The sequence below is a fragment of the Columba livia genome, chromosome 21 (assembly GCF_036013475.1).
Source record: "Columba livia isolate bColLiv1 breed racing homer chromosome 21, bColLiv1.pat.W.v2, whole genome shotgun sequence".
Taxonomy (NCBI): domain Eukaryota; kingdom Metazoa; phylum Chordata; class Aves; order Columbiformes; family Columbidae; genus Columba; species Columba livia.
In genome coordinates, this window is record NC_088622.1 from 6,391,951 (window position 1) to 6,407,077 (window position 15,127).

The 15,127-nt window shown below is 55.2% G+C and overlaps 2 protein-coding genes across 3 annotated transcripts in view; one reads left to right on the forward strand and one right to left on the reverse strand.

Moving 5' to 3' along the window:
• SLC2A1 (solute carrier family 2 member 1) lies at positions 1-12,175 on the forward strand. Of its 2 annotated transcripts, none has more exons than XM_065038169.1 (10): positions 1-155; positions 4,347-4,439; positions 8,227-8,387; positions 8,537-8,777; positions 9,079-9,241; positions 9,327-9,514; positions 9,611-9,715; positions 9,796-9,897; positions 10,173-10,376; positions 10,572-12,175. In XM_065038169.1, the coding sequence occupies exons 1-10, from the start codon at positions 138-140 to the stop codon at positions 10,767-10,769; spliced, it is 1,473 nt and encodes a 490-aa protein (XP_064894241.1). In that variant the 5' UTR covers positions 1-137; the 3' UTR covers positions 10,770-12,175. The 2 variants fall into 2 exon arrangements, with proteins under 2 accessions (XP_064894241.1, XP_005514567.2); XM_005514510.3 differs by lacking the exon at positions 1-155 and adding an exon at positions 3,671-4,188.
• Positions 11,552-15,127, reverse strand: part of ZMYND12 (zinc finger MYND-type containing 12) — an 18,021-nt gene continuing 14,445 nt past the window's right edge. The window contains exon 8 of the mRNA XM_065038219.1: positions 11,552-14,257. Coding sequence (XP_064894291.1) covers positions 14,138-14,257 — 120 coding nt within the window. The 3' untranslated portion in view covers positions 11,552-14,137. The remainder of the gene's footprint in view (positions 14,258-15,127) is intronic.

The window sequence follows — 15,127 nt, forward strand, 5'->3', positions numbered from 1 at the left end:
TCGCCCGCGCTCTTAAGCCGCTTCAATGCCCCCGCCGGCGCCGCGCGCCGCCGCTCCGCTCCCCGCGCGTCGCTCCCGCCGCCCCCCCCGGCCCCGGCCCGGGCCCGTCAGCGCCACCGCCGCCTCCCGGGGCCGCCATGGACACCGGCAGCAAGGTGAGGAGCCCCGCTCCCTCCTCCCCCTCGCGCGTTACACAACCGCCCAGGCGACGATCGGCCGCGGGCGATCCGGTTTTGGGGGGGACTGGGGGGGAACCGGGCTTGGTTCGGCCTCCTCACGCCGCCCCGGGGACACGGGGCGGCCCGCGTGTGGGCGCCGTGAGGTAAAATAAACCTTTTATAAAAAAAATTACCTCAGAAACAAGGCAAAACACCCCCATACAATCCAACCCGCGCTTCAGAGCGCACCTGGGAAGGAGTTTTGGCGTTAGAAAAAATAAACGAAGCGAACCCCTTTAGGTGAGAAAACGCAAAGGAAAGAGCCAAAAAAGGCACTTTTGGCCCCGTTTTGGGGGTTGCGGAAGAGGTGACAAGGCCCTAAAAGTGCAGAGTTTTGGGGGGACACTGGGGGGACCCCCCTGGTGACATTGGGTCACCCCCCAGTGTCAGCTGTGACCCAATTCCATCCATTTCCCCCCAAAAAACCTCAGTTACTAAATAGCACAAACTCCCTCAGCCGCTCGGCAGCATCCGAGCTCAAGTAAATTGTTTTATAACACTAGAGGTGGGTTAAAGCAACACGTCAGGCCCTAAATGAGGAAGGTGAGTTAATTACAGCAGGGTCATTAACATAAGACACTGGGGTTCGCTTGTCTGGACCCCCCAAAAAGCGTTCTCTTCTGGGAGTGTTTGGGGAGATATTCAAGTACGTAGTTTCTTTTTTCTTTCTTTTTTTTTTTCTGAGGAAGGAAATAAAAAATTCCACAGCAGTGCAAAGAACCAAAATTAATAATTTTATTCCAATTAAAGCCTCCTCTTATTTCTCTCCTTAGCAAATCGCCTCTTTCCCCTCTCCCCCCCCCCCCAGCCCAACTTTGCATCGTTAGGAAAACTATTTAAAATGAAATTATATTGAAATATTTTTATGGCTTTATTTAAAGCCGTTTTGTTCTTGGGGAACGTGACTGCGGGCAGCGCGGCCATGGGGGGAGGAATTAAAGAGAAATTCGCTCTCGTAACGCAGGAAATCTGATGCGCTGGGCTCCCAGCTACCAGAATGGAGCCGGAGCCGCGTTCCCTGGGCTTTTCCATCCTTAATAACCACTCCATTAGGGGAATCTGGGTTAGAAATGATTAATTTTGTTTCAAGGTAATTAATTGCAGGAGCGATTCGCTGTGCTCTGGTGGGTGATGCCTCAACCCGGAGTGCGTTTGAGAGGGGGAAAATGGGGTTTTTGTTGAAGCGGCCGGTGTGGAGGTGCTGGGAGGTGGGGGACGAGCTGCCCCTCCGTCCTTATATTTAATATTAAATATTATGAGAGCGGGAGCTGCTTTTCTGCCCGCGGCGCTGGGCTGCTCTGCCCCTTGGCGTACAAAACATCTCCAGGGCTTGTCGGAGACACTCTTCCGATTGCAAAACTCGGAGGGATCGCGGCGCCGTCCCCAGCTGACCTTTCAAGGGAAAAAAAACCCTATATAAATAAAACCAAATCACGCTGCTCTGACTCTGTTTTCCCTCCCTGCCAGTTCTCCCCAGCGCTGATAACCCCCCCAAATCTCAGCTTTTCCCCCCCCTTTTTGGCTGCGGAATGCGTCGCGCTGTGGCTTTGGGAGCAAGTTTGACGCGGCCGGCGGTGGGTGCGTAAGATTTTCCAGCGTTATCGTGGCCGGTCGCCTTTGCTCCGTGCAAATGGACGTGCAAATGAACGTGCGAGATGCTGCACCCCTGCCCGCAATCCCCCCCCCCACCACATCCATCCCAAAATGGGACTCTGGGATGCTCGTTAAAGCCTCATTAAAAGCTGATTTTGATTGGCTGTTTGTTAAATGTGGAATTTTCCTGGAATTCTCTCCTGGGACACTTCTAAAAAATATTCCTATTTTTATTTCAAGGCATTATTCATTTCCTTGTTCCGTGGGGCGGGCAGCATCCTGAAATCCGTCTGTGCTGCAGGAATGATATTAGAAAACTAAAACAAAACTAAAATATAAAGAGTTATAAAGCAAAACGCAGCCTGGTTTGTCTTCAACATCTCCGAGCGTCCCGGCTTCCGTGTTTGGGTGCTGAAGGAAGCAGGAAGCAACAAAAACGCCTCTGAATTTGTTAAAATTACAAGTCCTACACTCACCTTCCTCTAAGGCATAGGAGTTAATAGAGAACAAAACCCACAAGCGGCTATCCAGGCTGTACATAAGTTTATTGCACAAAAGCAAGAAAGGGAAGTAGTTTGTTCTTTCCCCCCCCGCCCCACCCCAAAAAAACCCCTCTCAATAAAGCTGTTTTCTACAAGCAGTTAAATAAATCCCGCCAAACACCACGTGCTGCCTTTAAAAATAAACTTTTATTAGTTTTTTTGCCCCCCCCCGAACTCGCCATCTTAAGCCTTTCCTTTAATGGCGAGGTTACAGCCGAAAGGCTGTGGGTCGGGCCGGGAAACGTGTTTGGAGCCGGGAAGCCGGAGCGAGCGGGAGGAGCTGCCTCCAAAACACCATCAACCTTCCCCACAACCCCATCTCTCCCCCTTTCCAGCCGCTGCGCTGCAATAAAAGCACCATTTATTTGCCCTAAACCTTAAAAACTTGGACATTTTTTGGTTTGCTGAAGTTTAACAATGAATTTTGAATTGTAGAGGTTAAAACTGCAAAAGGGATTGGATTTAATTCTCCAAGGGGGTGGCGGTTGGGGTTGGTGTCTCTACCTGCAATGGGTGATGCTGCCCTGACTCACCCCCTACGTGGGGGAGCGCCCGTCGCTCTCCTGGGATGGGCCGCCCGGCCCCGCGATCTCAACATTGCTCCCCAAAAACTAAGGAATTAATCACTGCAAACCCCAAAAATCCCAACAGCCAACAAACCCCACTCTTTAAACAACTTTTCTTGCAGCGCAGGTTGACTTTGGCCTTGCCGGTGTCACCCAGCGCAGCTTTTCGCAGCGGCAGGCGGATGGATGAGGCCGGAGTCAGCATTTCAGATTTTTTGGGGCTTTTTCCTTGTTTATCCCAACTTTCCAGCCTGTTTTTGCCCACTCAAGTGGGACATTTTCTTCTCAGGGTGGGTTTATTTGGACGCGCCGAACAAAACCCAAGTGCCAAAACCTCCCTGATTACTTGTGTTGGGGCCAAGTCTAATTAATGAGCTTCATTAACAGGCCTGGCTTTATTCCCTGTTGCTTTTTCCCTGGAAACTTTTAACGCAGGGGGAGGTGACGAGGTCAGCAAGCAGCGCTTATTTATATTTATTTGCATTATTTACTTAAAAAAATAAGAAAATGCTTCTTAAATAAGGAAACATCTATTTTCCTTGCGCGTGCTGTGCAATTAGCCCTCCTGATTGAGGGGTTTTGGTTGGGTGGGGTCTGACTGGTGCCAATCCCTTGGGAATATTAATCGGGAATATTAATCCCTGGGGTGGGGCCGTGCGCTGGTACCCGGAATAAACAGAGAGACCCCCCCAACCCCCCCAAAAAATTAAGGGGCTTATAAATTTCACGTGGGTCATCCCAAAGCTGATTAACCAGGAATGTCGGATCCTGGTTCTCGGAGCTGAGCGCTGGGAAAATCTCCTGCCTGGGATAATTGGGCCGTTAACGAAGGTGGCCCGAGCGCTGGCCTGCCCTGACCCTGCTCCCAAACAAGGCTCCGATTGTCGCTCTGGCTTAAGCGGGAGGAAGAGGAGGCGGCCCAAGGGTTTGCCAAATACCCGGGATTTTGCTTGGTGACTGTTAATTAGGCTCCGGTGCAAAAACTTCGTTAGCGGTGGCTATCTGGGCCATCCTCGCGCTGGTGCTGGGACGATGCTTGACCGGCCGGCGGCGTCACCGCGGCGTCCCCAAAAGCATCTGGTGCTGGCGTGTCGCCCGGGTGTCACGTGGAGCCCTCAGAGGGGACCCTGCGAGCCCAGATAAAACCTCCCGCCCCACTCCAGTAGCAAAAAATTCCTGGAATCCCCAAACAGTATTTTATTTTAAGCCCAAAAGAGTACTTTTTTAGTTATTTTATTTTCCCTAACCCCTGTGGATGCCATGAAAAAAGCAAGTTTTCTCTTTTACTCTGCATATTCACGCTTACAACCTTCTGAGCATCCCTGCTCCTCTTGCAACTCCCCGGGGAGAAGCATGGGGGGACCTTTCTGAGGGGGAGACCCCAGATTTAACCCCTGTGTTTTGTTTTCTTCCCCCATTTCTTGCAGATGACGGCTCGCCTGATGCTCGCCGTGGGAGGAGCGGTGCTGGGTTCCTTACAGTTCGGCTACAACACCGGTGTCATCAATGCCCCACAAAAGGTGAGTGTGCGCCGAGCGGCCTCGCCGTAGCAAAATTTCACCCCCCCATACCAAAACCAAACCCCTGGCCACCTCCAGCCCAGCGAAAATAGTACATCCCGCTAGGCAGCTTATTGCTGTAATGGGATTTACCGGGGAGTTGTTCAGCTCTCGCTTTCCCAGGAGAATTAGTTTCCTCCTTGCTTAGCGTTTTTGCCGGGAAAAATTCCAGGAACGCGGACAGTATGCTCGCCGGGTGGGACCGGCCTAACTTTTAACCTCGGCCTTTAGCGAAAGTCTGGGAGTTAATTAGAATTTGAGTCATCTGGAAGGGGCAGCGTGGCCGCTCCGATGGGAGCTTCACTTCCCGGAGCATCGGCAGAATGGGGAGGGATGGAGAGCAGGAGGCGTTGGCTCCTGCTCCTGCCTCAGTGCCAGGACCCTCCAGCCACTGGTGGGTATGTGGAAGCCCTGGAAAACTTGACTTTGGCCAAATCACGTTGCCTTTTGAGGTGTTAAAATCTCAGAAATCACATGTGGTGCTTACAACATGCCCTGGGTAAAGCGCAAGTTGTCAAAGGACAGAGCGGGGTCCCCAAGCATCGTCAGAGCCTCTGCTGCACCACCCCAAACAATTAAACCCACCAAGGCAGGATTCACGCTGCAAGATTATTAATCGCATTACCAGCCAACGGGCTGCAAAATCTCATCTTGAGCGTCGCAAAACCTCCTTGTGGGAGAGGAGACCCAGCGCAAAAACTCCCCAGACCCCCATCAGTGTGGAAAGAGTAAAAAAATACACAAATTACCTTTATTTGCGGTATTGCATTAAGTTGTATTTAATCATGGTGAGTGGCCCGAGTGGGATATCACGTGGCTGGAGGCTGCAAGTCCTGTCTAGCACCCTTGGTGCTCGCACCCACCGACACGGTGCCTGTGTCCGTCTGCTGAACGCGTCGCGCTGCTAAAAACTGACCCCGGACCCACTGGCGCTGGGCACGTGAGCATCGAGAGCGGCATTAGAAGCAGCGTCGAGCTGCGAAATCGCTGGAAATGCACTGAGGAGCTGCTTTCTGGCATCCGCCCTCGTTTTTCCCCGAGCTCGGGCCTGGCGGGGAGCAGGTGCTCTGTAATTACCACCCCGCGCCCCAAGGACGCGCGTCGTTCCCCGCAGCTGACGGGGTTTCTCCATCCTCTCTTCCCTCCGTTCCTGCAGACCCCCAGCAAAGCGGGATCTCCCTGCGACGGGTGTTGCTTCAGTTTCCCTTGTGCGTTTTAGGGTGAAGCCCTTTGGCTCAGGCCAGGGATGGGTTGTGTGATTTAGGGGTGAGTCACCCAGTGAGTGACACTGTGCTTGGGGTGCCAAACTAATGGGTGAAAGGATTTGGGGTGCTCTGTCTTAGGGGCATGAGTGGAAGCAGGATGGGTGCTGGCTTGAGTACTAGGATGCTCTGGGCAGGAGGGTCATCTCAGCTTTAAAGCTGGGAACGTACTGGGGTGGAGGATGGGGGTGCAGGCTCGGGGTGTGTTGGAGTTGGATTGTGAGTGCGCTGGGATGTGGGATGGAGGTGCGTTGATCTTGGGATGTGTTGGTGCACAGGGTTGGATGGGGATGTGTCAGGGTGTGGGTTGAGGGTGTACTGGGGTAAATTGGGGTGCAAGATTTGGGGTGGGATGCAGGCTGGGGAACCATCATGATGCAGGGGTGGGATGGGGATCACAGAATCACAGATGGTTTGTGTTGAAGGGCCCTTCCCAGCTCCCCAGTGCCCCCCTGCCGTGACAGGGACATCTTCAGCAGCTCAGGTTGCTCAGAGCCCCGTCCAGCCTGGCCTGGGATGTCTCCAGGGATGGTTCATCCACCACCTCTCTGGCCAACCTGGGCCAGGCTCTCACCACCCTCAGGGCAACAATCTCTTCCTCATGTCCAGCCTGAATCTCCCTCCTTTAGTTTAAAACCATTACCCCTTGTCCTATCGCAACTAAAAAGTCTGTCCCCATCTTTCTTCTCAGCCCCTTAAAGTACGGAAAGGCCGCGCTAAGATCTCCCTGGAGCTTCTCTTCTCCAGCTGAACACCCCAGCTCTCTCACCTGTCCTCCAGCAGAGCTGTTCCAGCCTCGGGTCATTCCTGTGGCTCCTCTGGCCCCTCTCAGGGATGTGTTGGGGTGCGGGATTGATCTGGGGGTGCAGGATGGGGGCACATGGTTCCCCCGGTTCCTGCAGCAGCATTTGCAGCAGCGTTTGCAGCAGCACAGAACGGCTCTTGCTGAGGCGCAGGCAGACGAGCGTGGGTTTGTGGCCCCGGTGCAGTCCTGCCTGCATCCCAAATGGTGGCTCAGTGTCTGTGTGGTGTCTGCAAGCGGGACATGGGGAGGGGAGGGCCCGAAACTGAGCTAGGGCTGGTGGGAAACACTCAGCTGAAGTGAAATGAGGGCGAGAGGTGAAAAAAACCCCAGCTTCTGGAAATTCACTTATTATTTTCATGTCTCTCACTTCAAACTCATAATTTTAATCTCTTCCTAACAGCCAGTATTTGGTTGTTATATTTTTGTGAAGCCAAAGCCCACCCCAGCGTCGCTCACCCAGCGCTGGGGCATCCGCTGTCTCTTGGGTTAATTGTTTTCTGCTTCAAGGGGGGAGAGCTGGAGGTTTTGGGGAAGGTGGGAGGAATTCGGAGCAGCGCCAGGTTTGGTGGGGTGTGAGCAGGGACCCGCTCACCCCTTCCCACAGCCTGAGCTCTCCAAATAATGATCTAAATTATTTAGTTTGGTGATGTTAAGAAAAGCAAAAAGCCCCCAAACCATCAAAACCTCCAGGTGACACAAGAGGCAAACGAAATCAATTAAATATTGAAATCTTAATCATTTAGAAGCTTTTTGAAAGGAGGGTTAAAAAAAAACAACACAGGATTGACGTTTTTAGTGAAGCACAAGGTGTGTTTCTTGTGCTGCCTCTGCCAGGGGCTCTCGGTTGTGTGTGAAGCGGTGGGAAGACTGGAAAATGAAGTGGAATTGTGGAAATACTTAATCGGGAGCTGAGTGTGTGCGAAACCCTTTGGAGCAGCGAGTCCCTGAGCCGCCGGTGTCCGGCAGCAGCTTCCCCTCCCCACACGAAATCTCTGCTCCTTCCTGCGGGGCTGGGCAGGCGGTGGCTTGGGTGTGGGTGACCCTTAAATAACTCACTTGAGGCTTTCAGCAGTGGGCTGGCTTCAAAAATAAATGAAAAAAATAGATGTAAAGTATATAAACCAGAGCGTTCTGTGAAGACGATGATTAAAAACAAGCGCCTGTCTTAGATGTTAGTGTTGCAGTGTCGCAGATTTATAGCAGAAGTGTTGTGTTACGGAAATATTGTGGAAAAAAACCCTAGAAATTAAGCTCAAGGGAGTGTCCGCGGGTGGGAATTGATCTTGTCCACCCCCAGTGGAGACCCCGCTGTCTTCCTCGCCTTCCTCCAGTGTCTCCGCCATCTCCCCTGTGTTGTTTCTCTTCTGGGGCCGGGGTTGTCCCTCCAGCCTCCTGTGCCCCGGGGAGGAGCGTGACCTCCCCACGGCTGCCCCAGGAGGGGCATGAGGTATTTTGGCAACGCCGAGCTGCTCTCGGCGCGACCAGAACCTGTCCGGCTGCATTTCCTCGGCGCATCCCAGCAGGTTTCCTCCCTCAGCTGGAGCTGAGCCACCGGCCCAGCGGCTCCGTGACGCATCGTCCTGTGAGCCACGGGGCCGGGCAACTCGTAACACTGATGGCTCAGGTGAAATGAAGATGGTTTATTGAACCCACGGCTTCGTTTCTCCCCCGCCTTGCACAGGTGATTGAGGACTTCTACAACCGTACCTGGCTGTACCGGTACGATGAGCCCATCAGCCCAGCCACCCTCACCACGCTCTGGTCCCTCTCCGTCGCTATCTTTTCCGTCGGGGGAATGATTGGATCCTTCTCCGTGGGGCTCTTTGTCAACCGCTTCGGACGGTGAGCAGCGAACGTGCTGGACCCTGACGGGGGGTCATGCCCCTCATCTCACCCCGGTGTCCCAGGGACACCTTCCTCCTGCCAAGAGCTGGTGTTTGGGTTCTCCTGACACCCCTGGTCGTCCTCACCCTCCTCCCTTCCCTCCCCAGGCGCAACTCCATGCTGATGTCCAACATCCTTGCCTTCCTATCTGCCATCCTCATGGGTTTCTCCAAGATGGCTCTCTCCTTCGAGATGCTCATCCTTGGCCGCTTCATCATCGGCCTCTACTCCGGCCTCACCACTGGTTTCGTGCCCATGTACGTGGGTGAGGTGTCACCCACCGCGCTGCGGGGCGCCCTGGGGACCTTCCACCAGCTCGGCATCGTTTTGGGCATCCTCATCGCGCAAGTAAGTGCCGGAGAACCGCCTCGGGGGGGTGGGTTGTTCCCCGCCTCTGGTGCTGATGCCCATGGGGGTCTGCAGGGGGTGGGTCAGCTCTCTGGGTCCCCTTGGCCTTTCGGAAGGGGCTGGGGCTGGAGGGATGGACCTGGAGCTCCTCTGGAGCACAGAGCGTCACCTGTTGGCCACCTGAAAGCCACCCAGCTGTCCCTGTCCCTCTGATGGGTGTCCAAGCCTGTAGTGCAGCCATGAGCAGCAGAGTTGGGTCCAGCTTGGGCTGGGAAAGGCTCAGCCCCTCTCTCGTCCTCAGGTCTTCGGATTGGACTTGATCATGGGCAACGACTCGCTCTGGCCGCTGCTCCTGGGCTTCATCTTCGTCCCCGCCCTGCTGCAGTGCATCATCCTGCCCTTCGCCCCCGAGAGCCCCCGCTTCCTCCTCATCAACCGCAACGAGGAGAACAAAGCCAAGAGCGGTGAGTGGCTCCTGCCCCCGAGCTTGCCCCACCATGCAGGAGGGTCCTCGGCAGGTCCTGACCCCACGTCCCCCCTTCCCCTTAGTCCTCAAGAAGCTGCGGGGCACGACGGACGTCAGCAGCGACCTCCAGGAGATGAAGGAGGAGAGCCGGCAAATGATGAGGGAGAAGAAGGTCACCATCATGGAGCTCTTCCGTTCCCCCATGTATCGCCAGCCCATCCTCATCGCCATCGTCCTGCAGCTGTCGCAGCAGCTCTCTGGGATCAACGCGGTGAGTTTTGGGGGAGCCGGACGCCGTGGGCTCACGTGCTTCATGCAGTTGTGCTGAAGGACCTGACTCCTCCCCGCATGGCACATCCCTTTGTAGGTCTTCTACTACTCCACCAGCATCTTTGAGAAGTCTGGCGTGGAGCAGCCCGTCTACGCCACCATCGGCTCCGGCGTGGTGAACACAGCGTTCACCGTCGTGTCGGTGAGTTTTGGCGCGGCGAGCTCTCGGCGTGTTGGTGTGAGGAGGGGATGTGCTTACAGCCGCCTGTCTCCATCCCACAGCTCTTCGTGGTGGAGCGAGCCGGGCGCAGGACCCTGCACCTCATCGGCCTGGCGGGGATGGCGGGGTGCGCGGTGCTCATGACCATTGCACTGACGCTGCTGGTGAGTGGTGGGACATGGGGGGGCTTAGAGGGGTCCTACGGGCTGCCCTTCGCTGTGGGGAGGAGGAGGAGGGCTGGTTGGAGAGGAGGAAGGATCGTGCTCCGAGGTGCTGGCCAGGCGTTCCTCACTGCTCGTGAGGTCCCAGATATCCAGTTGTGGAGCTGGAGTAACCTCCTGGCTCCTCAGCCAGCTCTGGGCTTAAGTCTCCTCATCAAGGGTGGCCAGAGGCTTCGTCCCCGTCCCCAAGCCAACCTTCTCTCCCTCCCTCGGCCTAGGACCAAATGCCCTGGATGTCCTACCTCAGCATCGTGGCCATCTTCGGCTTCGTGGCCTTCTTTGAGATCGGCCCGGGCCCCATCCCGTGGTTCATCGTGGCGGAACTCTTCAGCCAGGGCCCCCGTCCCGCCGCCTTCGCCGTGGCCGGGCTCTCCAACTGGACCTCCAACTTCATCGTGGGCATGGGCTTCCAGTACATCGCGGTAATCACCCCTGAGCCCCAGAACCGGGACTGGGGGAGCTGAGGGGGCGAATGTCCTCAGGGAAGGGACGTGGGGGCAGCATCTGGGGAGGAGGAAGGGCAGACCAGGTGCTGCTCACTGCGGGGGACAAGCCGCGGTCCGGTGTTCATCTCGCACCAGTCCCGCGCTCACCCCTCCCTCCTCTTCTCTCCCCAGCAACTCTGCGGCTCCTACGTCTTCATCATCTTCACGGTGCTGCTCGTCCTCTTCTTCATCTTCACCTACTTCAAGGTGCCGGAGACCAAGGGTCGGACCTTCGACGAGATCGCCTCTGGTTTCCGTCAGGGGGGAGCGAGCCAGAGCGACAAAACCCCGGACGAGTTCCACAGCTTGGGCGCCGACTCGCAGGTCTAACCCCCCCCACCTTCTCTCTGCGCTCCTTGGGGTGATTTTTTAAACACTTTGTACAGAAACCGGGACGGAGGGAGCCGGGGGGGGCGGCTCCCGACCCACATCCCATTTCCAGACTCCCTCACTGGTTTATCGGGGACAGACTGACCGATTTTATTATTATTCTTCCTTTTTTCCTGCTAGAAACAATTGGGTTGGTTCTTTTCTTTTTAGCTGGTTTCGCGTCCAGGATTTCAAAGCCAACAGACGTTTTAAAACCCGACCACGCGGCCCCCGCCAGCGGGAGGGCGGCTCCTTTTTATAACGACGCGATAGGTTATTTAACCAGAAATCACGTAGCGCGACTTTTTAAAGCTGCAAACTCTTTTTTTTTAACGATCTAATCATAGAAAAATCGAGTAAATCGACTAAATCTAAACCAATATTTTGTTTTTAAAAGACCAACGCGTTCTTTTTTTAAAGCGGTTGTATCGACCGCGGCCCCGGTGTGTTTGCGGACGGGGGTTCCGGAGGTCGGGATCCCGCCACAGGTCGCCGAGCGTCGTCTCCGCCGGGTCTGATCGGGGAGGGAGGAGCGGAGGGGCCGTCTCTCCTTTGCCCCCCCCGCTTTGATTTTTGGTTTAATCTCGGCAATATTTGCCCGACGCCGAAGCAAAACGAACCGGCGGCCGCACGCAACACCCGCCCACAACACCCACCCGCCCCCCGGACTCACCAACACCCACCGTCACGCGGACAAATCCCGTTTCCCGCTCTGTGTATAGACTGGAAGATATTTATATTATATATATTTTTGTTCAATGGTTGTTAATAGTAGACGTTTAAGTTATAGCGTTTCTGATTTGACGAGCAACGTACTGTAAATATTCTCGGAGTATATTCACACTGTATAATGTACACACAAGGTACAGAGGGTAGAGGCTCTAGAGGCTCCAGAACAGCTTGTACATGGTTAGGATGAGTTTTGTATAGTTCATTACCTGCACTGTAGTTGTACCTGTTGCACTGAATTTCAGGCTGTAGTATATTAAAAATACAACAAAAACAAAAGAGAAAATACTGTCCTTTTCAAACAAAACTGAAGATAAAAGAGGAAACAAGTCCCCCCTCCCTGTGTGCAGCTGGTGCGGGAGATCCGGCACATTCCCGACGCCACAGGCGGGTTTTTTAATAGTCTTTTAATTTATTTGTCTTGGTTTGGAAGTGATTGTGATCACTTGACCACGCTTGGAAGAAAATAAAGGTAAGGGGGGGAAAAAATATATATATATATAAAAATACCCTGTGCTGAACTGCTGGTGTCTCTGCACCCACCGAGCGTGCGGGGGGGGATATATACACAAGTGCCAAGGGAAGGGAGGAAGGTGTGTGATGTGCTGACAATAAAGGAGAATGTCTGCAGCGACCCAGCTGCTGCCTCCGGTGCCTTTATTGGGGCTGAGCGGGCGGAACCTTCCTCAGCGCGTCCTCCTCATCCTCACCGGGGCCCCGTGGGACCCCGCCGGGTGTGAATTGTCTTGAGGGACCCCGGGTGGGACCCTGGGGGTGCGGGGGTGGAGCTGGGAGCTGCTGCATCCCCTTGCGTGACCCCAAAACATCCAAATCTTGTCCCCACACCCCAAACCTCGTCCCCAGCTGGACGTGGAGCAGCTTTGGGATGCAGGTCCCGAGCGAGGCGGGGACGGAGTTGCTGCTTCTTGCTGGGTTTTCCTTTCCCCTCGAGCTGAGAAGGTGCCAAGCGCTGCGAGTCTCAACACTTTCGGGCAAAGAAACGCACATCTTGGTCACTTCAGGCATTTCTTCTCGATTTATTGCCATGTCTCTTTGCCCCGAAGTGCCGGCGCTGGAAGCGGCTGTTGCAGCGTCTCGCACTAAATAACTCTTGTAAAATCTTTCCAAGCTCCCAAAAATGTTCTTTATTTGCCCGGGGTTCTTCCCGTACCTGTGCAAACACTTCCCCGCCCGCCCGGCTCCGGGGGACGCTCGGCCCTGTGCAAAGTTGGTTTCCACGGCGCGTTTCGTGGCGCTGAGCAGCGACACGGAGCCGCTGTGTGTCAGCTCAGCCGCGTCCCCGGGGATCAGTCACCACCGGGCCCCGGCGCCAAATCCCCGTGACCCAAATCCCCGCTGGTGGTTGGTGAAGCCCTGGAGGGACCCACTGGTGGGGGGGGGTGTCTCCCAGCACCTCCTGCAGGATTCTGGGGTCTCTCCACCCTGTTCCCCAAACCTGGGGGGGCCCCTCGTGCTCCCCGACCAGCACCGTCCCAGCCCCCGTGACGAACCGTTGGGGAGTGGAGGTTTTTCCCTCTCCCCGCAGCATCGATCCCTTCTCATTGCTCAGGACCCGGCTTGACGAAGCGTTTACAAAGCGCACTTGACTCCGTCCCAACTCAGCGAGACAATTAAACGCGTTCGTAAATCCTCCTGAAGTAAACGAGGCTTAATCGCAGGCTTAAAGCTCAGCTGAACTCAGCCCTTCGCAGCGGGGCCGCGTTCCCTGGGCCTCGTTCCCGGCTGTGCGGGGCTGTCACACGCTCCGCTGTGTGACCCCAGCCTGTCCCCTCTCCCGGGGTCCCCTTCCCCAGCGTCCCCTCACAGCCAGGGTGACACGTTCCCTCTCGTTGGGGCGGCTGCTGGTTGGGGTGCTCGGGGGGGTCTGTGGGCCTGGTGACATGGGGACACTCTCCTCCTGGGGCTGGTGTCGCAGTTATTGGGACGTGAGTGCCCAACCGTGCCAAAACTGCGTTGGCTTTGGGGTGGGAGCTCCCGGCGGAGTCACCCGTGCGTCACCCGTGGGTACGGCGGTACAGTCCCTCGCGCCCTTGTCCTGCGCCCTCCCGGATGCGAGTTCTTCCCCAAGAGGAACATGCGCGTCCCTCGGTGCCCAGAGCCACCGGGTTCCTCTAAAGCTCAGCAAAAACAACGTGGATTTGGGGACAGACAAACCCTGTGGATGTGTCACAGCTGAGCAGCCCGGCCAGGTCCTGGGTGACCACCCGCCTCAGGGCCACCGTGACGCCCTTCCCCTGTCAAACTGAACAGCAAATCGAGGAGACTAGTAACAAATACATCACAGCTGCTCTCAGCTTCTGGACAACGTGAGGATGCAAGAGGCTGTTCTCTTATTCATAAATGATTAAATAATGACGAGACGATGATTTATGCAGCGTGTCACTGTGCTTTTGCTTCCCACCCTCACGCCGTTATCCCGTAACGGTCGGCAGAGCTCGAGCAGCGCGTGACGATGAACCCGCTCCACAACGTTTAATTTCAAACACCTTGAGCCAGAGGGGACACATCTGGCCGGGGCTCGTGGCGCCGGTTCTTCTCCACCCGCCAACCAGCCGAACCCTGACGACAGGAACGGTTCTTTATTTCGCGTGGGAAGGCGCGGAGTTAATCAGCCTTAACAAACGAGCGATGGGTTCTAGAGACTCCTGTTGGGGCAGCTGTTTCACCAGCTCTAAGGCTTTCAGCCCCATCTTGCCAGCCTGGAACGAAGCAGAAAACACAAAGGGATGGTCAGGAGTTTGGGGGTTTCCCCACGGGTGGTTCGCACCCCTGCAGAGGATCCGGGTCCATCCGCACACCGGGGTGACCTGTGATCACCGACCGCATCGTCACCTCCCGTCCCACGCGGCGGCTCATCCCAACGCTCCCAAAACCAGCTGCATTGACTCAACCTGAACTGAATCCTCTTCCAGGGATTCAATATTCTCACAAATAGAAAGGGTGCCTTTTATTTTCTAATCTGAGTTTGTTTCTTTGTGTCTTCCAAACGCCGACTCACATCGTTACGGCTGCTTCTGCCACAATGGAGGGACCATTTGTGTTTTCACTCTCCAGAACACGGGCACAAGGAACTCGGGCTCTTGCGCGCCTGATTTCCAGCTGGTTCCTGCTCAGCAATTCCTCAACATGGGTTATTTTCCAGGCAGAGAACCGGCCATTCTGAATTTAGCAGCTGCTACTGGAATTTTTAGTTGTAAAAATGCAGGAGTGCGAATTCAAAATTGAATTAAAGGTCCTAAGGAGTGAACCCACGTGAACATTGCGGTGATTCCAGGCGCAGGGGGAGACCTGACCTGACGTCTGGATGCAGCTCGTGCCGGGTGGTGACGTGGGATCCCAGACAAGGATGAACCCTGAAAACGTGGGTAATGAGGGGATCCGATGGGTCTCTTTAGTTTGGAGGAGACTGAGGGGGGACTCATTCCTGGGGATCAATATGGAAAGGGGGAGTGTCAGGAGGATGGAGCCAGGCTCTTCTGGTGACAACCAGTGACAGGACAAGGGGCAATGGGTGCAAACTGGAACACAGGAGGTTCCACTGAAAGATGAGAAGAAACTTGTTGGGGGTG